Consider the following 27,385-nt stretch of genomic DNA (forward strand, 5'->3'; position numbering starts at 1 on the left):
AGGGACGCAATATTTTCATAACTCTGCCGACACACACACACACACACCACACACACACACACACACACCACACACACACACACACTACACACTACACACACACACACACACACACAGCCAACACCATGAGAGGAGAGATACACACACACACACACACACACACACACACAGAGACACACACACTCACACACTCACACACACACACACACACACACACACACCGTGGGAGGTAACTGTAGAAGTTTCCAGACCTTCTGATTTTAACTGCTGGAAAATGACGGATGTGAAGACAGACGAGAGATAAATAAACATTCCAAACGATCTTTACAGTAAGAAAAGGTTTTCTACAGTGAAGCCATATCTATCAGGTGTGCCAGAGTAAGAGTTGGGCTGATCCCGGATCAGTCATGCCTTTTCAGATCACAATGAATGAGATTACGTGAGAGGGGGGGGGGGGGGGGGGGGGGGGGGGAGAAACCCTGATCCTAGATCAGACACAGACCCCCCCCCCCCCCCCCTGCAGAGTTGAGACTCAGAAATGCTGGAAGGCTCCGGAACATTGCTCTGGAATGTTGAGAATTCTAACCGGTTCTAGAACCGGAACACCAGCGTTCCACTGTAACAGCTTCATACAAGCCATGTTGGATTGTGTGTGTGTGTGTGTGTGTGTGTGTGTGTGTGTGTGTGTGTGTGTGTGTGGTGTGGTGTGGTGTGGTGTGGTGTGGTGTGGTGTGGTGTGTGTGTGTGTGTGTGTGTGTGTGTGTGTGTGTGTGTGTGTGTGTGTGTGTGTGTGTGTGTGTGCGCACCAAAACATGTGGTCAGTTACGAGCATTGAGGGACCCTGAAATAACTTACAACACACACACACACACACACACATCAAGTTTCCCGTTTTTAATGTGCAGTAAAATACCTTTCTTGCTATAACTCTAAACCCCACGACGCAGTCATCAATAACACACACACACACACACACACACACACACACACACACACACACACACACACACACACACACACACACACACACACACACACACACACACACACACACACACAGACACACACACACACACACACACACACAGACACACACACACACACACACACACACACACACACACACACAGATACACACACACACACACACACACACCTACTAAGTTTCAGTCATCAATAACAATGTAATAGTACAAATAACATAAAGGTCCAACAGAAAAACACACAATCATTTTTCGATGATTCACTTCCTGTATTTGCTTCCCCGACTCCCAGAGGACACGTTACACACACACACACACACACACACACACACACACACACACACACACACAGAACCATCAAGCCCAGAGGATAGTGGAGAACCATCAAGCCCAGAGGATAGTGGAGAACCATAAAGCCCACTAGCGGCTGCCCAGGTTATGCACGTGACAACGTCATTTCGCTGTGTCTACCTTTAAATCTAGCATGTTATGAATGGTCAGTCCTTGCATCCATAGCTTCTTCGTCTGTGAATTTGAGAGTGATTACATTTCTCCCGTCCCAATCTTCAGCTTTTTTTACCGAAACAGTGGCGTGGAGTTGCTTTGTTATGGTTTCAACCGCTGATTGGCCCTTTTAAAGTTAGGATTGTGGGCTAGAATGATCTGATCCTAGATCCTGTAGTTAGGGACTTATAGTGTAGAATCTGTTTTATAGCTGCAGTGTCAATACTGAACGATACATGCATTGACGAGGTAGGCCGTCATTGTAAATAAGAATTTGTTCTTAAAATTACTTTCCTAATTATATAAAGGTTAAATAAAAAATTACATTAAATAATCAATTTTATAGATGCAGTGCCATTACTCAACGATAGAGGGAGGAAGTGGATACGTTGGATGCAGACACCGGAAGTAGGACATGTCGTCACTGTAGTGGGGAATTCAAACTTCGACAACAGGACATCACTGAGCGAGAGGGCTGTATATTACAAATACTAAGTATATATTTCACACATTCGTGATTACTTTTTTTTTTGCTTTCCTCACTATATCCAAGTTGTGTATTTAAGGTAGGTTCGACGCTTCAGCATAGGATAACTTAGTTAGCCAAACTGTACAAAAGTATCGTTAGCCTAGCTAGGCGAAACATTAGCGAACTTGGGGCAACCCGCAAGTCAGTGAATTAACCGACGTAATAATGTTGCTCGCTGGTTTGAATTGATAAGTCACAGCTTACTACCGTATTTGTTTATATGTTAGAAGTGTAATTATGTTCTTCTTTTGTCATCTTGTGCGTTGAAACGTTTAGATTTTTAAGTTAACATGAGCTTATCGACTATTTCAAAGGAGACCGAAGGTTGTTCTTTATTTATTTTACCTTTATTTAACGAGGCAAGTCAGTTAATAACAAAATCTTATTTTCAATGACGGCCTAGGAACAGTGGGTTAACTGCCTTGTTCAGGGGGCAGAACGACAGATTTGTACCTTGTCAGCTCGGGGGTTTGAACTTGCAACCTTGTCAGTTGACCGGCAGCTAACGTTAGCAAGCTAGCTAAGACAGGCAGGTCTGGTTGGGATGGGATGTTATTTTAGCCAGCAGTAGCCACCTATCAGGAACTAACCTTCTGGAGCCTTTCAGCTCAATGTCGCTGTGTGTTTTGTTCATCGCAGCTGGAAGGTTGTGTTTTCGGCGAGATGGACAGCGCGGCGGAACTCCTCAAGTACTATGAAGTCTACGAGACCATCGGCTCGGGTGAGACACTTCAACACAACCGTCTGTACCGACACATGAGCCACCAGGAATGTGTGTGTGTTATCCGTTCTGATCGGTGGGTGTGTGTTATCCGTTCTGATCGGTGGGTGGGGGTGTGTTATCCGTTCTGATCGGTGGGGGTGTGTTATTCGTTCTGATCGGTGGGTGTGTGTTATTCGTTCTGATCGGTGGGTGGGTGTTATCCGTTCTGATCGGTGGGTGTGTGTTATTCGTTCTGATCGGTGGGTGGGTGTTATCCGTTCTGATCGGTGGGTGGGTGTTATCCGTTCTGATCGGTGGGTGAGGGTGTGTGTTATCCGTTCTGATCGGTGGGTGTGTGTTATCCGTTCTGATCAGTGTGTGGGGGTGTGTTATCCGTTCTGATCAGTGTGTGGGGGTGTGTTATCCGTTCTGATCGGTGTGTGTGTTATCCGTTCTGATCGGTGGGTCTGTGTTATCCGTTCTGATCGGTGGGTGGGGGTGTGTGTTATCCGTTCTGATCGGTGGGTGGGGGTGTGTGTTATCCGTTCTGATCGGTGGGTGGGGGTGTGTGTTATCCGTTCTGATCGGTGGGTGTGTTATCCGTTCTGATCGGTGGGTGGGTGGGTGGTCTCTCATCTGACCTGCTATTCTGCTGGGTGTGTGTTGTGTGCTACAGGAGGCTTTGCTAAGGTCAAGCTGGGTCGCCACATCCTGACGGGAGAGAAGGTGGCCATTAAAATCATGGAGAAGAAGGAACTGGGGGTGAGTCTCTCTCTCTCATATTGCTCTCTCTTGCATATCTCTCTTTCCCTTCCTCCCTCTCTCTCTGTCTCTCTCTCTCTGTCTCTCTCTCTCTTTCCCTTCCCCTCTCTGTCTCTCTCTCTCTCTCTTTCCCTTCCTCTCTCTCTCTCTTTGTCTCTCTCTCTCATCTAAGTCTCTAATATTTAGTGTGTTTTTACTGTGATGGTTTTAATCTAATGTAAATGGCTTGTTAAAGAAAAATACTTCCTTTTTTCTTCTTCTGTGCAGGAGGACCTTCCTCGTGTGAAGGTGGAGATAGAGGCCATGAAGAGTCTGAGCCATCAGCATGTCTGTAGACTGTACCATGTTATAGAGACTAATACCAAGATATACATGATCTTGGAGGTAGGACCCACGTCAGCATGTCTGTAGACTGTACCATGTTATCGAGACTAATACCAAGATATACATGATCCTGGAGGTAGGACCCACGTCAGCATGTCTGTAGACTGTACCATGTTATAGACTCTGTAGACTGTACCATGTTATAGAGACTAATACCAAGATATACATGATCCTGGAGGTAGGACCCACACATCAGACAGACCGGCCCCAATATGAACCTCTCTCTCCCCCTCTTCTTCTCCAGTATTGTCCTGGAGGTAGAACCCACACATCAGACAGACCGGCCCCAATATGAACCTCTCTCTCTGCCCCGTCTTCTTCTCCAGTATTGTCCTGGAGGTAGAACCCACACATCAGACAGACCGGCCCCAATATGAACCTCTCTCTCTGCCCCGTCTTCTTCTCCAGTATTGTCCTGGAGGAGAGCTGTTTGACTACATCGTTGCTAAGGACCGTCTGTCTGAAGAGGAGACCAGAGTGTTCTTCAGACAGATCGTCTCAGCTCTGGCCTACGTCCACAGCCAGGGGTACGCCCACAGAGACCTCAAACCGGTAGGTAACCAGGGATACGCCCACAGAGACCTCAAACCGGTAGGTAACCAGGGATATGCCCACAGAGACCTCAAACCGGTAGGTAACCAGGGACACGCCCACAGAGACCTCAAACCGGTAGGTAACCAGCCCACAGAGACCTCAAACCGGTAGGTAACCAGGGATACGCCCACAGAGACCTCAAACCGGTAGGTAACCAGGGATACGCCCACAGAGACCTCAAACCGGTAGGTAACCAGGGTTGGGTGTGTGGGTGTCTGTGTGGGTGTGGTTGTCTGTGTGGGTGTTTGTGTGGGTGGGTGTGTGGGTGTGGTTTTCTGTGTGGATGTTTGTGTGGGTGTGGTTGTGTGGGTGTCTGTGTGGGTGGGTGTCTGTGTGGGTGTTTGTGTGGGTGTCTGTGTGGGTGTCTGAACTACCCACTAGTGGTGATGGTGCTGAATGCAGTTGTTGTAAGACACTGCTATTAAACTTTATTGGTTCAATTACGTGGTATATATGTAATACATGTATAGAGCTACTGTTAATGCCTCTCTCTGCCCCCCCCCCCCTCTCTCTGCCCCCCCCCTCTCTCTCTGCCCCCCCCCCTCTCTCTGCCCCCCCCCCCCTCTCTCTGCCCCCCCCCTCTCTCTCTGCCCCCCCCCCTCTCTCTGCCCCCCCCCCTCTCTCTGCCCCCCCCCCCCTCTCTCTGCCCCCCCCCTCTCTCTCTGCCCCCCCCCTCTCTCTGCCCCCCCCCTCTCTCTCTGCCCCCTCCTCTCTCTGCCCCCCCCCTCTCTCTCTGCCCCCCCCCTCTCTCTGCCCCCCCCTCTCTCTCTGCCCCCCCCCTCTCTCTGCCCCCCCCCTCTCTCTCTGCCCCCTCCTCTCTCTGCCCCCTCCTCTCTCTGCCCCCTCCTCTCTCTGCCCCCCCCCTCTCTCTGCCCCCCCCCCTCTCTCTGCCCCCCCCCCTCTCTCTGCCCCCCCCCTCTCTCTGCCCCCCCCCTCTCTCTGCCCCCCCCCCTCTCTCTGCCCCCCCCCCTCTCTCTGCCCCCCCCCCTCTCTCTGCCCCCCCCCCTCTCTCTGCCCCCCCCCTCTCTCTGCCCCCCCCCCTCTCTCTGCCCCCCCCCCTCTCTCTGCCCCCCCCCCTCTCTCTGCCCCCCCCCTCTCTCTGCCCCCCCCCCTCTCTCTGCCCCCCCCCTCTCTCTGCCCCCCCCCCTCTCTCTGCCCCCCCCCTCTCTCTGCCCCCCCCCCTCTCTCTGCCCCCCCCCCTCTCTCTGCCCCCCCCCTCTCTCTGCCCCCCCCTCTCTCTGCCCCCCCCCTCTCTCTGCCCCCCCCCCCCTCTCTCTGCCCCCCCCCTCTCTCTGCCCCCCCCCCTCTCTCTGCCCCCCCCCTCTCTCTGCCCCCCCCCTCTCTGCTCCCCCTCTCTCTGCCCCCCCCTCTCTCTGCCCCCCCCCCCTCTCTCTGCCCCCCCCCCTCTCTCTGCCCCCCCCCTCTCTCTGCCCCCCCCCTCTCTCTGCCCCCCCCCTCTCTCTGCCCCCCCCCTCTCTCTGCCCCCCCCCTCTCTCTGCCCCCCCCCTCTCTCTGCCCCCCCCTCTCTCTGCCCCCCCCCTCTCTCTGCCCCCCCCCCTCTCTCTGCCCCCCCCCTCTCTCTGCCCCCCCCCCTCTCTCTGCCCCCCCCCTCTCTCTGCCCCCCCCCCTCTCTGCTCCCCCTCTCTCTGCCCCCCCCTCTCTCTGCCCCCCCCCCTCTCTCTGCCCCCCCCTCTCTCTGCCCCCCCCCTCTCTGCTCCCCCTCTCTCTGCCCCCCCCCCTCTCTCTGCCCCCCCCCTCTCTCTGCCCCCCCCCTCTCTCTGCCCCCCCCCTCTCTGCTCCCCCTCTCTCTGCCCCCCCCCTCTCTCTGCCCCCCCCCCTCTCTCTGCCCCCCCCCTCTCTCTGCCCCCCCCTCTCTGCTCCCCCTCTCTCTGCCCCCCCTCTCTCTCTGCCCCCCCCCTCTCTCTGCCCCCCCCCCTCTCTGCTCCCCCTCTCTCTGCCCCCCCTCTCTCTCTGCCCCCCCTCTCTCTCTGCCCCCCCCTCTCTCTGCCCCCCCCCTCTCTCTGCCCCCCCCCCTCTCTGCTCCCCCTCTCTCTGCCCCCCCTCTCTCTCTGCCCCCCCCTCTCTCTGCCCCCCCTCTTCTCTCTCCTCCCCCTCTTCTCTCTCTCTCTCTCCTCTCCCCTCTCTCTCCTCTCTCTCCCCTCTCCCTCTCCCCCTTCTCTCCCCTTCTCTCTCCTTCTCTCCCCTCTCCCTCTCCTTCTCTCCCCTCTCCCTCTCTCTCTTCTCTCTCCCCTCTCCCTCTCTCTCCACCCCCCTTCTCTCTCCCTCTCTCTCCCCTCCCCCTTCTCTCTCCCTCTCTCCTCATCTCTCCTCTCTCTCTCTTTCTCTCTCTCCTCTCTCCTCTCTCTCCTCCCTCAGGAGAACCTGTTGATAGATGAAGACCACAACCTGAAACTGATCGACTTTGGTCTCTGTGCCAAACCAAAGGTAACCACACTGTCCTGTTGTCTCGGTGATATGTGTCAAGGCTTAGTGGTCATTGTCTATAAATAATATAGATTTGATTTATGTGTTCTGTGTGCTAAGTCCTCCTTAATCACTGTGTTTATAGAGGGGGTTAATGACCTGTTGTGGTCCAGCCTAATCATTCTGTCTTTATAGGGGGGTCTGGGATATGAGTTAATGACCTGTTGTGGTCCAGTCTAATCAGTCTGTCTTTATAGGGGGGTCTGGGATATGAGTTAATGACCTGTTGTGGTCCAGTCTAATAACAGTCTTTATAGGGGGGTCTGGGATATGAGTTAATGACCTGTTGTGGTCCAGTCTAATAACAGTCTTTATAGGGGGGTCTGGGATATGAGTTGATGACCTGTTGTGGTCCAGTCTAATCAGTCTGTCTTTGTAGGGGGGTCTGGGATATGAGTTGATGACCTGTTGTGGTCCAGTCTAATAACAGTCTTTATAGGGGGGTCTGGGATATGAGTTCATGACCTGTTGTGGTCCAGTCTAATCAGTCTGTCTTTATAGGGGTGTCTGGGATATGAGTTGATGACCTGTTGTGGTCCAGTCTAATCAGTCTGTCTTTATAGGGGCGTCTGGGATATGAGTTGATGACCTGTTGTGGTCCAGTCTAATCAGCCTGTCTTTATAGGGGGGTCTGGGATATGAGTTGATGACCTGTTGTGGTCCAGTCTAATCAGCCTGTCTTTATAGGGGGGTCTGGGATATGAGTTGATGACCTGTTGTGGTCCAGTCTAATCAGTCTGTCTTTATAGGGGGGTCTGGGATATGAGCTGATGACCTGTTGTGGAAGTCCAGCCTACGCTGCTCCTGAACTCATCCAGGGGAAAGCCTACATCGGCTCGGAGGTGAGACACCCGGTGGGAGGAATTTAATATGTCTGGCTGTGTGAATATAATGAGTGATGTGTGGAGTATGGGGGTGCTGCTGTGTGGGTATATAATGTGTGTGTGTGTGTGTTGTGTTACCAGGCTGCTGTGTGGAGTATGGGGGTGCTGCTGTGTGGATATATAATGTGTGTTGTGTTACCAGGCTGCTGTGTGGAGTATGGGGGTGCTGCTGTGTGGATATATAATGTGTGTGTGTGTGTTGTGTTACCAGGCTGCTGTGTGGAGTATGGGGGTGCTGCTGTGTGGAGTATGGGGGTGCTGCTGTGTGGAGTATGGGGGTGCTGCTGTGTGGATATATAATGTGTGTGTGTTGTGTTGTGTTACCAGGCTGCTGTGTGGATATATAATGTGTGTGTGTGTTGTGTTACCAGGCTGATGTGTGGATATATAATGTGTGTTGTGTTACCAGGCTGCTGTGTGGATATATAATGTGTGTTGTGTTACCAGGCTGCTGTGTGGATATATAATGTGTGTTGTGTTACCAGGCCGCTGTGTGGAGTATGGGGGTGCTGCTGTGTGGATATATAATGTGTGTTGTGTTACCAGGCTGATGTGTGGATATATAATGTGTGTTGTGTTACCAGGCCGCTGTGTGGAGTATGGGGGTGCTGCTGTGTGGATATATAATGTGTGTTGTGTTACCAGGCTGATGTGTGGATATATAATGTGTGTTGTGTTACCAGGCTGCTGTGTGGAGTATGGGGGTGCTGCTGTGTGGATATATAATGTGTGTTGTGTTACCAGGCTGATGTGTGGATATATAATGTGTGTTGTGTTACCAGGCTGCTGTGTGGATATATAATGTGTGTTGTGTTACCAGGCTGCTGTGTGGATATATAATGTGTGTGTGTGTGTTGTGTTGTGTTACCAGGCTGATGTGTGGATATATAATGTGTGTTGTGTTACCAGGCTGATGTGTGGAGTATGGGGGTGCTGCTGTGTGGATATATAATGTGTGTTGTGTTACCAGGCTGCTGTGTGGAGTATGGGGGTGCTGCTGTGTGGATATATAATGTGTGTTGTGTTACCAGGCTGATGTGTGGCTATATAATGTGTGTGTTGTGTTACCAGGCTGATGTGTGGAGTATGGGGGTGCTGCTGTGTGGATATATAATGTGTGTTGTGTTACCAGGCTGATGTGTGGATATATAATGTGTGTTGTGTTACCAGGCTGATGTGTGGAGTATGGGGGTACTGCTGTGTGGATATATAATGTGTGTTGTGTTACCAGGCTGCTGTGTGGATATATAATGTGTGTTGTGTTACCAGGCTGCTGTGTGGAGTATGGGGGTGCTGATGTGTGGATATATAATGTGTGTTGTGTTACCAGGCTGATGTGTTGAGTATGGGGGTACTGCTGTGTGGATATATAATGTGTGTTGTGTTACCAGGCTGCTGTGTGGATATATAATGTGTGTTGTGTTACCAGGCTGCTGTGTGGAGTATGGGGGTACTGCTGTGTGGATATATAATGTGTGTTGTGTTACCAGGCTGCTGTGTGGATATATAATGTGTGTTGTGTTACCAGGCTGCTGTGTGGATATATAATGTGTGTTGTGTTACCAGGCTGCTGTGTGGAGTATGGGGGTGCTGCTGTGTGGATATATAATGTGTGTTGTGTTACCAGGCTGATGTGTGGCTATATAATGTGTGTGTTGTGTTACCAGGCTGATGTGTGGAGTATGGGGGTGCTGCTGTGTGGATATATAATGTGTGTTGTGTTACCAGGCTGATGTGTGGATATATAATGTGTGTTGTGTTACCAGGCTGCTGTGTGGAGTATGGGGGTACTGCTGTGTGGATATATAATGTGTGTTGTGTTACCAGGCTGATGTGTGGATATATAATGTGTGTTGTGTTACCAGGCTGATGTGTGGATATATAATGTGTGTTGTGTTACCAGGCTGCTGTGTGGATATATAATGTGTGTTGTGTTACCAGGCTGCTGTGTGGAGTATGGGGGTGCTGATGTGTGGATATATAATGTGTGTTGTGTTACCAGGCTGCTGTGTGGATATATAATGTGTGTTGTGTTACCAGGCTGCTGTGTGGATATATAATGTGTGTTGTGTTACCAGGCTGCTGTGTGGAGTATGGGGGTGCTGCTGTGTGGATATATAATGTGTGTTGTGTTACCAGGCTGATGTGTGGCTATATAATGTGTGTGTTGTGTTACCAGGCTGATGTGTGGAGTATGGGGGTGCTGCTGTGTGGATATATAATGTGTGTTGTGTTACCAGGCTGATGTGTGGATATATAATGTGTGTTGTGTTACCAGGCTGCTGTGTGGAGTATGGGGGTACTGCTGTGTGGATATATAATGTGTGTTGTGTTACCAGGCTGCTGTGTGGATATATAATGTGTGTTGTGTTACCAGGCTGATGTGTGGATATATAATGTGTGTTGTGTTACCAGGCTGCTGTGTGGAGTATGGGGGTGCTGCTGTGTGGATATATAATGTGTGTTGTGTTACCAGGCTGATGTGTGGATATATAATGTGTGTGTTGTGTTACCAGGCTGCTGTGTGGAGTATGGGGGTGCTGCTGTGTGGATATATAATGTGTGTTGTGTTACCAGGCTGATGTGTGGATATATAATGTGTGTGTTGTGTTACCAGGCTGCTGTGTGGAGTATGGGGGTGCTGCTGTGTGGATATATAATGTGTGTTGTGTTACCAGGCTGCTGTGTGGAGTATGGGGGTGCTGCTGTGTGGATATATAATGTGTGTTGTGTTACCAGGCTGATGTGTGGAGTATGGGGGTACTGCTGTGTGGATATATAATGTGTGTTTTGTGTGTGTGTGTGTGTGTGTGTGTGTGTGTGTGTGTGTGTGTGTGTGTGTGTTGTGTTACCAGGCTGATGTGTGGAGTATGGGGGTACTGCTGTTTGCTCTGCTCTGTGGATATCTACCCTTTGATGACGACAACTGTATGGTCCTCTACAGGAAAATCACCGTAAGATACTGTCTGTATTGGTCAAGTTACAGGGTGGCTAGCCAGGTATCCAAGGTAACGTGACAGAACATGGTTGTTAGCCAGGTATCCAAGGTAACGTGACAGAACATGGTTGTTAGCTAGGTATCCAAGGTAACGTGACAGAACATTGTTGTTAGCCAGGTATCCAAGGTAACGTGACAGAACATGGTTGTTAGCCAGGTGTCCAAGGTAACGTGACAGAACATGGTTGTTTCACAAATGGTTCAGCCAGCTAGTAGTTTTAGAAATAGGACAGCTATTTCTGACACGGTAGAAGATAAACCATTTAGTGCCACTAATATAGTTCAGAACTGTTTCTCTGGAGGAAAGGCGTTCAACCGTGACAGTTGGTTTTCTCTGGAGGAAAGGGTTCAACCGTGACAGTTGGTTTTCTCTGGAGGAAAGGGTTCAACCGTGACAGTTGGTTTTCTCTGGAGGAAAGGCGTTCAACCGTGACAGTTGGTTTTCTCTGGAGGAAAGGGTTCAACCGTGGCAGTTGGTTTTCTCTGGAGGAAAGGGTTCAACCGTGACAGTTGGTTTTCTCTGGAGGAAAGGGTTCAACCGTGACAGTTGGTTTTCTCTGGAGGAAAGGGTTCAACTGTGACAGTTGGTTTTCTCTGGAGGAAAGGGTTCAACCGTGGCAGTTGGTTTTCTCTGGAGGAAAGGGTTCAACCGTGACAGTTGGTTTTCTCTGGAGGAAAGGGTTCAACCGTGACAGTTGGTTTTCTCTGGAGGAAAGGGTTCAACCGTGACAGTTGGTTTTCTCTGGAGGAAAGGGTTCAACCGTGACAGTTGGTTTTCTCTGGAGGAAAGGGTTCAACCGTGACAGTTGGTTTTCTCTGGAGGAAAGGGTTCAACCGTGACAGTTGGTTTTCTCTGGAGGAAAGGGTTCAACCGTGACAGTTGGTTTTCTCTGGAGGATAGGGTTCAACCGTGACAGTTGGTTTTCTCTGGAGGAAAGGGTTCAACCGTGGCAGTTGGTTTTCTCTGGAGGAAAGGGTTCAACCGTGACAGTTGGTTTTCTCTGGAGGAAAGGGTTCAACCGTGACAGTTGGTTTTCTCTGGAGGAAAGGGTTCAACCGTGACAGTTGGTTTTCTCTGGAGGAAAGGGTTCAACCGTGACAGTTGGTTTTCTCTGGAGGAAAGGGTTCAACCGTGACAGTTGGTTTTCTCTGGAGGAAAGGGTTCAACCGTGACAGTTGGTTTTCTCTGGAGGAAAGGGTTCAACCGTGACAGTTGGTTTTCTCTGGAGGAAAGGGTTCAACCGTGACAGTTGGTTTTCTCTGGAGGAAAGGGTTCAACCGTGACAGTTGGTTTTCTCTGGAGGATAGGGTTCAACCGTGACAGTTGGTTTTCTCTGGAGGAAAGGGTTCAACCGTGGCAGTTGGTTTTCTCTGGAGGAAAGGGTTCAACCGTGACAGTTGGTTTTCTCTGGAGGAAAGGGTTCAACCGTGACAGTTGGTTTTCTCTGGAGGAAAGGGTTCAACCGTGACAGTTGGTTTTCTCTGGAGGAAAGGGTTCAACCGTGACAGTTGGTTTTCTCTGGAGGAAAGGGTTCAACCGTGACAGTTGGTTTTCTCTGGAGGAAAGGGTTCAACCGTGACAGTTGGTTTTCTCCATTTGTGAGTGTATAAAAGCCAGATTCAAAGCCTCTGGTGTAAACTAACCTACGTGTTTTACTGTTCTAGAGAGGTAGTTACAACAACCCTCATTGGCTGTCTCCTGGGAGCATCCTGCTACTCAACCAGATGATGCAGGTACACACACACACACACACACACACACACACACACACACACACACACACACACACACACACACACACACACACACACACACACACACACACACACGCACACACACACACCTCCTCTTGCTCTTTGATTTTGACGTATGATCAGGTTATTGATTGGTTTGGTATAGTAGGAGTTATTGATTGGTTTGGTATAGTAGGAGTTATTGATTGGTTTGTATAGTAGGAATTATTGATTGGTTTGTATAGTAGGAGTTATTGATTGGTTTGTATAGTAGGAGTTATTGATTGGTTTGTATAGTAGGAGTTATTGATTGGTTTGTATAGTAGGAGTTATTGATTGGTTTGTATAGTAGGAGTTATTGATTGGTTTGGTATAGTAGGAGTTATTGATTGGTTTGTATACTAGGAGTTATTGATTGGTTTGGTATAGTAGGAGTTATTGATTGGTTTGTATAGTAGGAGTTATTGATTGGTTTGTATAGTAGGAGTTATTGATTGGTTTGGTATAGTAGGAGTTATTGATTGGTTTGTATAGTAGGAGTTATTGATTGGTTTGGTATAGTAGGAGTTATTGATTGGTTTGTATAGTAGGAGTTATTGATTGGTTTGGTATAGTAGGAGTTATTGATTGGTTTGTATAGTAGGAGTTATTGATTGGTTTGTATAGTAGGAATTATTGATTGGTTTGGTATAGTAGGAGTTATTGATTGGTTTGTATAGTAGGAGTTATTGATTGGTTTGGTATAGTAGGAGTTATTGATTGGTTTGTATAGTAGGAGTTATTGATTGGTTTGTATAGTAGGAGTTATTGATTGGTTTGTATAGTAGGAGTTATTGATATTAATGATGAGTTATTGATATTAATGATTGTGTGACATCAGGTTTGGTATAGTAGGAGTTATTAATTGTGTGTGTGTAGGTGGATCCTAAGCATCGTGTGACCATCAGACAACTCCTAGACCATCCCTGGACGATGTCTGGCTATGGCAGCCCTGTAGAGTGGCACAGCAAGCAACCTGTAAGAACGCACACACACCTGAACACACACACGTACACCTAAGAACCCCCCAACGCTCCTCTAAGAACCCCCGAACGCGCCTCTAAGAACCCCCGAACGCTCCTCTAAGAACCCCCGAACGCTCCTCTAAGAACCCCCAACAGCACCTCTAAGAACCCCCAAACGCTCCTCTAAGAACCCCCAAACGCTCCTCTAAGAACCCCCAAACCCTCCTATAAGAACCCCCAAACGCTCCTCTAAGAACCCCCAACAGCACCTCTAAGAACCCCCAACAGCACCTCTAAGAACCCCCAACAGCACCTCTAAGAACCCCCAAACACGCCTTGTTACAGTTTTTTGTTTTTCCTTGTACGTTTTGAGGTTGGACTTTAGCACGTAGGGCTCGTTAGCACGTAGGGCTCGTTAGCACGTATAGCTCGTTAGCACGTAGGGCTCGTTAGCACGTATAGCTCGTTAGCACGTATAGCTCGTTAGCAGGTATAGCTCGTTAGCACGTATAGCTCGTTAGCACGTAGGGCTCGTTAGCACGTATGGCTCGTTAGCACGTATAGCTCGTTAGCACGTATAGCTCGTTAGCACGTAGGGCTCGTTAGCACGTATAGCTCGTTAGCACGTATAGCTCGTTAGCACGTAGGGCTCGTTAGCACGTATAGCTCGTTAGCACGTATAGCTCGTTAGCACGTAGGGCGATACCGTTTGGTGTCAACTCGTTAGTCAGGATGTGTTACACCTGTGCTGGTTGCCATCTCGTTAAGGTCGACACCTCTAGTTGTCTTGATAGATGTGGATCTCTTGATCGTACGTTCTACTCTCTGTGTCTGCCGCGGACCGGTACAAGGAGGCGCGCAATGGATTATGGTCATTGTAGTTAATTACCACGTTTTCTGCACTATACACTATGTAGACTATTGGTCCGTTGGAAACTACAACTCCCTACTACATCACACAGTTCAGGCTGGATCTGATTTATGTCTAGAGAAACTACAACTCCCTAGTTGCACAGTTCAGGCTGGATCTGATTTATGTCTAGAGAAACTACAACTCCCTACTACATCACACAGTTCAGGCTGGATCTGATTTATCTCTAGAGAAACTACAACTCCCTAGTTGCACAGTTCAGTCTGGGTCTGATTTATCTCTAGAGAAACTACAACTCCCTACTACATCACACAGTTCAGGCTGGATCTGATTTATCTTTAAAGGAAACTACAACTCCCTACTACATCACACAGTTCAGGCTGGATCTGATTTATCTCTAGAGAAACTACAACTCCCTACTACATCACACAGTTCAGGCTGGATCTGATTTATCTCTAGAGAAACTACAACTCCCTACTACATCACACAGTTCAGGCTGGATCTGATTTATCTCTAGAGAAACTACAACTCCCTAGTTGCACAGTTCAGTCTGGATCTGATTTATCTCTAGAGAATCTGCACATTGAGCTCAGAAAAAAACTGAATAAAATAGAATTCAAATTATTGAACCCTGAGAAATTATTTGGGTTTTATTATTTATTTTACGTAATAAAATAAAAATAGTAAAATAACCAACGTTTAATTTAATGACTCTTCACAGACAGACAGTTCCTACATTAATCTGTGTATCTCTCTGTCTCTGTCTCTCCTCCCTCTCTCTCTCTCCCCCTCTCTCTCCTCCCCCCCCCCCCCTCTCTCTCTCTCTCTCCTCCCTCTCTCTTTCCTCCCTCTCTCTCTCCTCCCTCTCCCCCTCTCCACCTCTCTCTCCTCCCTCTCCCCCCTCTCTCTCCTCCCTCTCCCCCCTCTCCCCCTCTCTCTCCTCCCCCCCCCCCCTCTCTCTCTCTCTCCTCCCTCTCTCTTTCCTCCCTCTCTCTCTCCTCCCTCTCCCCCTCTCCACCTCTCTCTCCTCCCTCTCCCCCCTCTCTCTCCTCCCTCTCCCCCCTCTCCCCCTCTCTCTCCTCCCTCCCCCCCCTCTCTCTCTCTCTCTCCTCCCTCTCTCTCTCCTCCCTCTCTCTCTCCTCCCTCTCCCCCCTCTCCACCTCTCTCTCTCCCTCTCCACCTCTCCCCCCTCTCTCTCCTCCCTCTCCCCCCTCTCCACCTCTCTCTCCTCCGTCTCCACCTCTCCCTCTCCACCTCTCCCCCCTCTCTCTCCTCCCTCTCCCCCCTCTCTCTCTCCCCCATCTCCCCCCTCTCCCTCTCTCCCTCTCCCTCCTCTCTCTCTCCTCCCTCTCCCTCCTCTCTCTCTCCTCCCTCTCCCCCCCCCTCTCTCCTCTCTCTCCCCCCTCTCTCTCCCCTCTCCCCCCTCTCGCTCTCTCTCCTCTAGTTGGGTTATATAGATGAGGACTGCATCACTGAGATGTCCGTCAGCCTGAAGATCTCCAGACAGAGCACCCTACAGCTGGTCAATGAGGTGTGTGGGGCTGTATTTTATTCATCAGTTTTGGTGAGACCAGATGCTGCTGGAAGGGGTGTTGGAGGGCCAGTAGGAGGCACTCTTTCCTCTGGTCTAAAAAAAATATCCCAATGCCCCAGGGCAGTGATTGGGGACGTTGCCCTGTGTAGGGTGCCGTCTTTCAGATGGGACGTTAAACGGGTCTCTGAGGTCATTAAAGATCCCATGGCACTTATCGTAAGAGTAGGGGGTGTTAACCCCGGTGTCCTGGCTAAATTCCCAATCCGGCCCTCAAACCATCACGGTCACCTAATAATCCCCAGTTTACAATTGGCTCATTCATCCCCCTCCTCCTCTCCCCTGTAACTATTTCCCAGGTCGTTGCTGCAAATGAGAACGTTGTTCTCAGTCAACTTACCTGGTGAAATAACAGATAAATAAAATGTAAAAAAATAAACATAGACTTCCAGTCATTGAGTCAACGAGGGACTATCCATTTTAAAAGCTCGTCTCGGCAGAAAAAGATTGATGTATATATTTTTAAATTACATCTTTTTTTCCCCCACTGGTGCCAACAATGTAGAAGCAGAATACAGGTGGAGACACTGTGTATATCATCGTGTGTGTGTGTGTGTGTGTGTGTGTGTGGTGTTGACGGGTTTCGCCAGTAGATGGCAGTATAACACCGCCGATTTGAATGAACACTGACAGTTTAGTTTATACATTCATTCATCAGACGTCTGTGTGTGTGTAGATATATGTTTTCTATAGATAGATGGAGATATAACACACACACACACACACACACACACACACACACACACACACACACACACGACCAGCCAAAATAACACCTACTCTTTCCAGGTTTTTTCTTTATTTCTACTATTTTCTACATAATCGTGAAGACATCAACACTATGAAATAACACATATGGAATCATGTAGTAACCAAAAAAAATTGATTTATTTTTCTATATATTCACACTGTGTGTGTGTGTGTGTGTGTGTGTGTGTGTGTGTGTGTACAGTGGAAGTACGACCAGACCACTGCCACCTACCTGTTGCTGCTCTCTAAGAAACAGAGAGGGAAACCTGTCCGGATCAGGCCTCAACTTCCTGTCTGTGATGTCATGTCCTGTTCACCTCAACGCCTGGGAGTACAGGTCAGAATCTACTGCTACCTCTCTTCTCTGTCCCTCTCTGTCCCTCTCTCTCTCTCTCCCCCTCGTCTCTCTCCCCCTCGTCTCTCTCCCCCTCGTCTCTCTCTCTCCCTCTCTCTCTCTCTCTCTCTCTCTCCCTCTCCCCCTCGTCTCTCTCCCTCCCTCCCTCTCCTTCATCTCTCCTCCGTTGCCTTGAAAAGTGAATAAACATATTTATTCCTTTTCTCTTCCTTCCTCTTCTCTCGATCTCCCTCCTGTCTAAGAAGACTCTACTCTTCGATGATGATGATGATGCTGAGGACCGTTGCTATGACGACGACCTGCCCTGGGTTCCACTCACACCCCAGCAAGAGGTCAGGGGGTCATCTCTCTCTCTCTCTGTCTGTTTCTGTCTCTGTCTCTCTTGTTATCAACATTCTTGTTTCGGTCTTCCTAAAGAGAGCGACCTGTCCGTCAGCTGAAAAGAGGCGGGATCAGACTAAACACGCCCCCACTCCGGAGAGGGAGCCAAACGCGCACCGTCACCAGGAGAGGCGGGACCAATGCCGGGAACGGACCAATGAAAACAAAGAGAACGTTGCCGTGGCCAATAAGGATGCAGATATATTTGCTTTGCCCGCCCCCCGATCCCCAGTAGCCAATAGGAAGGCAACTCAGTCCAATAAGAGGTTCTTGACTACACCAACCCATAATAACACCAACAAGGTTGGCAACAAGCTTGACACACCCCAAGGTAAGATCACACACAGACACACACACACACACAGACACACACTCACAGACACACACACACTCACACACAGACACAGACACACTCACACACACACACACAGACACACACACACACAGACACACACACACAGACACACTCACAGACACAGACACACACTCACAGACACACACACACTCACACACAGACACAGACACACTCACACACACACACACAGACACACACACACACACACACTCACAGACACAGACACACACTCACACACACACACACTCACACACAGACACAGACACACTCACACACACACTCACAGACACACACTCACAGACACAGACACACACACACAGACACAGACACACACACACACACACTCACAGACACAGACACACACTCACACACACACACACTCAGACACAGACACACTCACACACTCACACACAGACACAGACACACTCACACACACAGACACAGACACACACACACAGACAATACACAGAAACATACATCCTGATTCCGTTTGAGTTTTTCCCAAATTCAGTCTTTTTTCTCTTTTGGGAGGGGAGGGGGGTTTCTCTCCAAATCACACTTTATTTCATTTTTTTTAATAGAACAACAACTCAATTGGATGTTTTAAATCCACAACTATGCTTAAACGACGTCAGAGACCACTAGTTAGCAGACAGCTTTTTAATCCCAGCGGTCACCTCTCAATACGGTGATGTTTCTGAGGCTCACAGCCTTTTAATCCCAGTGGTCACCTCTCAATACGGTGATGTTTCTGTGGCTCACAGCCTTTTTAATCCCAGCGGTCACCTCTCAATACGGTGATGTTTCTGTGGCTCACAGCCTTTTAATCCCAGTGGTCACCTCTCAATACGGTGATGTTTCTGAGGCTCACAGCCTTTTAATCCCAGTGGTCACCTCTCAATACGGTGATGTTTCTGTGGCTCACAGCCCTTTTAATCCCAGTGGTCACCTCTCAATACGGTGATGTTTCTGAGGCTCACAGCCTTTTAATCCCAGTGGTCACCTCTCAATACGGTGATGTTTCTGTGGCTCACAGCCCTTTTAATCCCAGTGGTCACCTCTCAATACGGTGATGTTTCTGAGGCTCACAGCCTTTTAATCCCAGTGGTCACCTCTCAATACGGAATGTTTCTGTGGCTCACAGCCTTTTAATCCCAGCGGTCACCTCTCAATACGGTGTGTTTCTGTGGCTCACAGCCTTTTAATCCCAGCGGTCACCTCTCAATACGCTGTGTTTCTGTGGCTCACAGCCTTTTAATCCCAGCGGTCACCTCTCAATACGGAATGTTTCTGTGGCTCACAGCCTTTTAATCCCAGTGGTCACCTCTCAATACGGTGATGTTTCTGTGGCTCACAGCCTTTTAATCCCAGCGATCACCTCTCAATACGGTGTGTTTCTGAAAGGGATATACCCCCCCCACCACCACCACTCAGAATCAGAAGTGGCACATTTGCAAGTAAATTGTATTCTGTTAATAGTCATTTCAACAGCTTTTTGCCGAAGACGCTCACATTCATCTGATTTATCTCTCTCTCTCTGTGTAATTATGATCACTGTCGACCCAACGGTGTGCCCCATGTTTTTGTTTTATAATAGCTAGCCTAATGCTAACTAGCGTGGCTAACGGCGTAACAGTTATTTGTGAATGAGTGGAATGCTAATGTTGTTAGCTATTAGCTGTTAGCCCTCTGCGTTTCAATGAGAGAGATGATGAGGATGGTTGGTTTATAATGTATCTTGCTCTCTCAGCCTTTCACTGGATCCTGGCTTTTACTTCTGACAAATAATACAGACTAGAGAGATATAGAGAGAGAGATATTTATATATATATATATATATCTCTGTGTGTATAGAGATATGGAGATATAGATAGATAGATATAGGTGTGTATATATATATAGAGATAGATGGAGATATAGATATAGGTGTATATATATAGATAGATAGATATAGGTGTGTGTGTGTATATATATATATATATATATATATAGATTGATAGATATAGGTGTGTATATATAGAGAGAGATGGATAGATATATATAGATAGATATAGGTGTATATAGATAGATAGGTAGGTAGATAGATATAGGTGTGTATATATATAGATTGATAGATATAGGTGTGTATATATAGAGAGATGGATAGATGTATATAGATAGATATAGGTGTATATAGATAGATATAGGTGTATATATATATATAGATTGATATAGAGAGAGAGATAGATGGATGGATATAGAGATAGAGAGATAGGTGTAGATATATAGGTGTAGATAGATGGATATAGAGAGATAGAGATAGGTGTAGATATATAGATATTGGTGTAGATAGATGAATATAGAGATATATAGATATAGGTGTAGATATATATATATATATATAGGTGTAAATATATAGATATAGGTGTAGATAGAGATAGGTGTAGATAGATAGAGATAGGTGTAGATAGATAGATATTGGTGTAGATAGATAGATATTGGTGTAGATAGATAGATGGATATAGAGAGATAGAGATAGGTGTAGATATATAGATATCTATGACCAGTTTTTCACTAATAATATGGATGTCACACACACACTCTGTGTAATTTATAACCCACCTCTCCCCTCCTGCTACAGCTGACAGCTCTGTCCAGACTAACACACCAGGGACTCTGTGTGTGTGTGTGTGTGTGTCCCTGGGCGTGTACTGTGTGTGTGTCTGTGTGTGGTGTGTGTGTCCCTGGGCGTGTACTGTGACAGGTGTTGCTGTCTCTTTCCCTGCTCTCTGTCCCATGTGGTGTGTACTGACATGTGTTACACACTTCTCCCGTGTGTGTGTGTGTGCGTGTGTATGTGTGTGTGCGTGTGTATGTGTGTGTGCGTGTGTGTGTGTGTTGCAGGAGGAGGCAGTACTTGTAAGGACCCGTCGAGGAAGAGACCGAGGGAGAGAGTGGAAGGAAAGGAGGAAGAAGAGATGGAGATGCTGGCCTTCAGCCCAGAGAGAAGGTATGATGGAGATGCTGGCCTTCAGCCCAGAGAGAAGGAGATACTGGCCTTCAGCCCAGAGAGAAGGTATGATGGAGGAAGGAGAGCTGGCCTTCAGCCCAGATAGAAGGTATGATGGAGATGCTGGCCTTCAGCCCAGAGAGAAGGTATGATGGAGATGCTGGCTTTCAGCCCAGAGAGAAGGTATGATGGAGGAAGGAGAGCTGGCCTTCAGCCCAGATAGAAGGTATGATGGAGATGCTGGCCTTCAGCCCAGAGAGAAGGTATGATGGAGATGCTGGCTTTCAGCCCAGAGAGAAGGTATGATGGAGATGCTGGCCTTCAGCCCAGAGAGAAGGTATGATGGAGATGCTGGCCTTCAGCCCAGAGAGAAGGTATGATGGAGATGCTGGCCTTCAGCCCAGAGAGAAGGTATGATGGAGATGCTGGCCTTCAGCCCAGAGAGAAGGTATGATGGAGATGCTGGCCTTCAGCCCAGAGAGAAGGTATGATGGAGATGCTGGCCTTCAGCCCAGAGAGAAGGTATGATGGAGATGCTGGCCTTCAGCCCAGAGAGAAGGAGATGCTGGCCTTCAGCCCAGAGAGAAGGTATGATGGGTATACTGGCCTTCAGCCCAGAGAGAAGGTATGATGGAGATACTGGCCTTCAGCCCAGAGAGAAGGTATGATGGAGATGCTGGCCTTCAGCCCAGAGAGAAGGTATGATGGAGATGCTGGCCTTCAGCCCAGAGAGAAGGTATGATGGAGATGCTGGCCTTCAGCCCAGAGAGAAGGTATGATGGAGATGCTGGCCTTCAGCCCAGAGAGAAGGTATGATGGAGATGCTGGCCTTCAGCCCAGAGAGAAGGTATGATGGAGATGCTGTCCTTCAGCCCAGAGAGAAGGTATGATGGAGATTCTGGCCTTCAGCCCAGAGAGAAGGTATGATGGAGGAAGGAGATACTGGCCTTCAGCCCAGAGAGAAGGTATGATGGAGATACTGGCCTTCAGCCCAGAGAGAAGGTATGATGGAGATGCTGGCCTTTAGCCAAGAGAGAAGGTATGATGGAGATACTGGCCTTCAGCCCAGAGAGAAGGTATGATGGAGATGCTGGCCTTCAGCCCAGAGAGAAGGTATGATGGAGATGCTGTCCTTCAGCCCAGAGAGAAGGTATGATGGAGATTCTGGCCTTCAGCCCAGAGAGAAGGTATGATGGAGGAAGGAGATGCTGGCCTTCAGCCCAGAGAGAAGGTAGAAGGAGATGCTGGCCTTCAGCCCAGAGAGAAGGTTACTGATGATGACTTGATGAATACCGACAACGAGTCAGCATTCATGGCTAACCGAGCAGTATGTTAAGAATTAGAGAGGCTTGACAGGTGATGTTTTCGGGAGGACGCTTGACTCTCGAACTTCGACCTCTCCCGAGTCCGTTGGGGGGGGAGTTGCAGCGATCAGACAAGATCGTAACATCCAATTGGATATCAGGAAGTTGGGGAGAAAATTATTTTAAAAAAAGAACCACTGGTCTTGAGATCATTGTCCCCCTCCGTCCGTCCTTCTCTTAGGTCCCGGTCGTTAGACCTGGCGGGGGCGTCTCGGGGGGACAGCAGCCAGAAGAGAAGGGGGGGGAAGGTTTTCGGCAGTCTGGAGAGAGGGCTGGATAAAGTCATCACCTTGCTCACACCCAGTAAGAGACGAGGGCTGCGGGACAGACCACGCAGGATCAAGGTACCGATATATAGACACCCCTACAGGATCATATAGACACCCTCTACAGGATCATATAGACACCCCCTATAGGATCAAGGTACCGATATATAGACACCCCCTACAGGATCATATAGACACCCCCTACAGGATCATATAGACACCCCCTATAGGATCAAGGTACTGATATATAGACACCCCCTACAGGATCATATAGACACCCCCTACAGGATCATATAGACAGCCCCTATAGGATACAGGTACCTATATATAGACACCCCCTACAGGATCATATAGACAGCCCCTATAGGATACAGGTACCTATATATAGACACCCCCTACAGGGTCATATAGACACCCCCTACATGATCATATAGACAGCCCCTATAGGATACAGGTACCTATATATAGACACCCCCTACAGGGTCATATAGACACCCCCTACAGGGTCATATAGACAGCCCCTATAGGATCCATGTACCTATATATAGACACCCCCTACAGGGTCATATAGACACCCCCTATAGGATCCAGGTATCTATATATAGACACCCCCTACAGGATCATATAGACACCCCCTATAGGATCCAGGTATCTACATATAGACACCCCCTACAGGGTCATATAGACACCCCCTACAGGATCATATAGACACCCCCTACAGGATCATATAGACACCCCCTACAGGATCATATAGACACCCCCTACAGGGTCATATAGACACCCCCTACAGGGTCATATAGACACCCCCTACAGGGTCAAATAGACACAGGATCAAGGTACATATATATAGACACCCCCTACAGGATCAAGGTATATATATATATATATATATATATATATATAGACACCCCCTACAGGATCAAGGTACATATATAGACACCCCCTACAGGATCAAGGTACATATATATATATATATATATATATATAGACACCCCCTATAGGATCAAGGTACATATATATAGACATCCCCTATATGATCAAGGTACATATATATAGACACCCCCTACAGGATCAAGGTACATATATATAGACACCCCCTACATTATCAAGGTACATATATATATATAGACACCCCCTACATTATCAAGGTAATATAGACACCCCCTACAGGATCAAGGTACATATATATAGACACCCCCTATAGGATCAAGGTACATATATATATAGACACCCCCTACATTATCAAGGTAATATAGACACCCCCTACAGGATCAAGGTACATATATATAGACACCCCCTACAGGTTCAAGGTACAATCACTCAGTCTTACATAAACTCAAACTGACTCTCTCCTCTCCTCTCCAGGCCCAGTATAATGTAACGTTGACCAGTCAGACCAACCCAGACCAGGTGTTGAACCAGATCCTCTCCATTCTACCGGAGAAACACGTCGACTTCGCACAGAAAGGGTGAGGCCCGCACACACTTTTTAGGCACTGATCTGAGACAGTGGAGAAGGAGTGCCAGCCAGGCCCCTCCCTCAGGAAGCCAGGCCCCTCCCTCAGGAAGCCAGGCCCCTCCCTCAGGAAGCCAGGCCCCTCCCTCAGGAAGCCAGGCCCCTCCCCCAGGAAGACAGGCCCCTCCCCCAGGAAGACAGGCCCCTCCCCCAGGAAGACAGGCCCCTCCCCCAGGAAGACAGGCCCCTCCCCCAGGAAGCTAGGCCCCTCCCTCAGGAAGCTAGGCCCCTCCCTCAGGAAGCTAGGCCCCTCCCTCAGGAAGCCAGGCCCCTCCCTCAAGAAGCTAGGCCCCTCCCTCAGGAAGATTATGTAACGTTTGTTTAACTAGGCAAGTCAGTTAAGAACAAATTCTTATTTACAATGACGGCCAACACCGGACGTTTCTGGGCCTGTTGTGCACTGCTCCCAATCACAGCCGGTTGTGATACAGCCTGGAATCGAACCAGGGTTTGTAGTGATACCTCTTTCACCGAGTCAATATTTCCTCCTCATCTTCCCAGTCTCTCCATCTTTCTCTCCCTCAGCTTGTCTTCCCAGTCTCTCCATCTTTCTCCCTCAGCTTGTCTTCTCAGTCTCTCCATCTTTCTCTCCTTCAGCTTTTCTTCCCAGTCTCTCCATCTTTCTCCCTCAGCTTTTCTCCCCAGTCTCTCCATCTTTCTCTCCCTCAGCTTTTCTTCAGTCTCTCCATCTTTCTCTCCCTCAGCTTTTCTTCTCACTCCATCTTTCTCTCCCTCAGCTTTTCTCCCCAGTCTCTCCATCTTTCCTTCCCAGTCTCTCCATCTTTCTCTCCCTCAACTTTTCTTCAGTCTCTCCATCTTTCTCTCCCTCAGCTTTTCTTCCCAGTCTCTCCATCTTTCTCTCCCTCAGCTTTTCTTCTGTCTCTCCATCTTTCTCTCCCTCAGCTTTTCTTCAGTCTCTCCATCTTTCTCTCCCTCAGCTTTTCTTCAGTCGTCCCATCTTTCTCTCCCTCAGCTTTTCTTCAGTCTCTCCATCTTTCTCCCTCAGCTTTTCTTCTGTCTCTCCATCTTTCTCTCCCTCAGCTTTTCTTCAGTCTCTCCATCTTTCTCCCTCAGCTTTTCTTCTGTCTCTCCATCTTTCTCTCCCTCAGCTTTTCTTCAGTCTCTCCATCTTTCTCTCCCTCAGCTTTTCTTCCCAGTCTCTCCATCTTTCTCTCCCTCAGCTTTTCTTCTGTCTCTCCATCTTTCTCTCCCTCAGCTTTTCTTCAGTCTCTCCATCTTTCTCTCCCTCAACTTTTCTTCAGTCTCTCCATCTTTCTCTCCCTCAGCTTTTCTTCCCAGTCTCTCCATCTTTCTCTCCCTCAGCTTTTCTTCTGTCTCTCCATCTTTCTCTCCCTCAGCTTTTCTTCAGTCTCTCCATCTTTCTCTCCCTCAGCTTTTCTTCAGTCTCTCCATCTTTCTCCCTCAGCTTTTCTTCAGTCTCTCCATCTTTCTCCCTCAGCTTTTCTTCTGTCTCTCCATCTTTCTCTCCCTCAGCTTTTCTTCTGTCTCTCCATCTTTCTCTCCCTCAGCTTTTCTTCTGTCTCTCCATCTTTCTCTCCCTCAGCTTTTCTTCAGTCTCTCCATCTTTCTGTCCCTCAGCTTTTCTTCTCAGTGTCTCCATCTTTCTCTCCCTCAGCTTTTCTTCTGTCTCTCCATCTTTCTCTCCCTCAGCTTTTCTTCAGTCTCTCCATCTTTCTCTCCCTCAGCTTTTCTTCAGTCTCTCCATCTTTCTCTCCCTCAGCTTTTCTTCAGTCTCTCCATCTTTCTCTCCCTCAGCTTGTCTTCAGTCTCTCCATCTTTCTCCCTCAAGAATGTTCCCGTTAAACAGACTGTCCTCTCCTCCCCAGCTATACTCTGAAGTGTCGCACCCAGGGAGACTTTGGGAAGGTGACCATGGTGTTTGAGCTGGAGGTGTGTCTGCTGCACAGACCTGAGGTACATAGTGATTACTACTGATCAGGTTATTGATGGTTACTGAGGTACATAGTGATTACTACTGATCAGGTTATTGATGGTTTTTTGACCAGCCTCTTGCTGCCACAGTGGACCACCCTATTGGTTTAGTGATGTGTGTTGTAGGTTATTGATTACTGACACCCAGCAGGGATCACATTATTGATTGTTTTAGTTGGTTATTGATGGATGATTGATGCTGTGTGTTGTAGGTGGTGTGTGTGAGGAGACAGCGGCTGAAGGGAGACTCCTGGGTTTACAAACACCTGGTGGAGGACATTCTCTCTACGTCCAGCATCTAGACGTCACTACTTCCTGTTGATGATGTCACATCCTGTCCACGTTCCAGCACCTAAAGCCGGTGTCTTAACTAATTCCATGTTGGGCAGAGTGTCTGCAGGTTCACTCCTCCCTTGTACTTCATTGATGAATTAAGGTCACTGATTAGTTAGGACCTCCCCTCACCTGGTTGTCTAGGACCTCCCCTCACCTGGTTGTCTAGGACTTCCCCCTCACCTGGTTGTCTAGGACTTCCCCCTCACCTGGTTGTCTAGGACTTCCCCCTCACCTGGTTGTCTAGGACTTCCCCCTCACCTGGTTGTCTAGGACTTCCCCCTCACCTGGTTGTCTAGGACTTCCCCCTCACCTGGTTGTCTAGGACTTCCCCCTCACCTGGTTGTCTAGGACTTCCCCCTCACCTGGTTGTCTAGGACCTCACCTGGTTGTCTAGGACCTCCCCTCACCTGGTTGTCTAGGACCTCCCCTCACCATGTTGTCTAGGACTTCATACTGACACATATTAAAAACTAAAACCAGCAGATGACTGCCCTCCATGGAATGAGTTTGGACACCTTCTGATCTAGTGCCTGTCGACAGAAGCACAGATCCAGGGACAGTCTCCATTTCCTCAACCTTAACCAGTGTAGTATAAGTTAACTAGTAGAGGGGGGGGGGGGGGGGGGATCTGCATGAAAACTGACCTGAGATCAGTGTCGTGTTTTATAAGATGACCACTTCCTCTCTTTTACAGGTGACATTCCATTCCTCCTTAAACATGTTTCCTTAAAGTGTGTCGCGTTTTATTCCTTCCCCCCACTGATTCAGTAGCAGGAAGGAGTTTTGAGGTGTCGCGTTTGATTCCCTCCCCCCCACTGATACAGTAGCAGGAAGGAGTTTTGAGGTGTCGCGTTTTATTCCCTCCCCCCCACTGATTCAGTAGCAGGAAGGAGTTTTGAGGTGTCACGTTTTATTCCCTCCCCCCCACTGATTCAGTAGCAGGAAGGAGTTTTGAGGTGTCACGTTTTATTCCCTCCCCCCCACTGATTCAGTAGCAGGAAGGAGTTTCGAGGTGTTACGATATCATAGAGCCTTTTAGCGTCACAGAATAACAGTTTACTGAAACCGTTAATTCTTTACAGAATAGCAGTTTTA

General features: G+C 48.6%; 1 protein-coding gene across 5 annotated transcripts; it reads left to right on the forward strand.

The window, feature by feature from the left end:
- The first annotated feature begins 1,870 nt into the window (after positions 1-1,870).
- Positions 1,871-26,486, forward strand: LOC110514629 (maternal embryonic leucine zipper kinase). 5 transcript variants are annotated; one of them, XM_036934196.1, is made up of 19 exons: positions 1,871-1,982; positions 2,656-2,737; positions 3,396-3,481; positions 3,749-3,865; positions 4,274-4,417; positions 6,836-6,904; positions 7,693-7,797; positions 10,683-10,781; positions 12,491-12,559; positions 13,478-13,576; positions 15,879-15,965; positions 16,978-17,112; positions 17,376-17,462; positions 17,548-17,842; positions 20,750-20,855; positions 22,401-22,563; positions 23,851-23,954; positions 25,849-25,936; positions 26,167-26,486. In XM_036934196.1, the coding sequence occupies exons 2-19, from the start codon at positions 2,680-2,682 to the stop codon at positions 26,254-26,256; spliced, it is 2,001 nt and encodes a 666-aa protein (XP_036790091.1). In that variant the 5' UTR covers positions 1,871-1,982; positions 2,656-2,679; the 3' UTR covers positions 26,257-26,486. The 5 variants fall into 5 exon arrangements, with proteins under 5 accessions (XP_036790091.1, XP_036790090.1, XP_036790092.1 ...); XM_036934195.1 differs by having other exon boundaries at positions 1,898-2,053; XM_036934197.1 differs by having other exon boundaries at positions 1,898-2,053; positions 7,693-7,785.
- Positions 26,487-27,385: the final 899 nt, after the last annotated feature.

Source organism: Oncorhynchus mykiss, chromosome 10 (genome assembly GCF_013265735.2).
Source record: "Oncorhynchus mykiss isolate Arlee chromosome 10, USDA_OmykA_1.1, whole genome shotgun sequence".
Classification (NCBI taxonomy): Eukaryota; Metazoa; Chordata; class Actinopteri; order Salmoniformes; family Salmonidae; genus Oncorhynchus; species Oncorhynchus mykiss.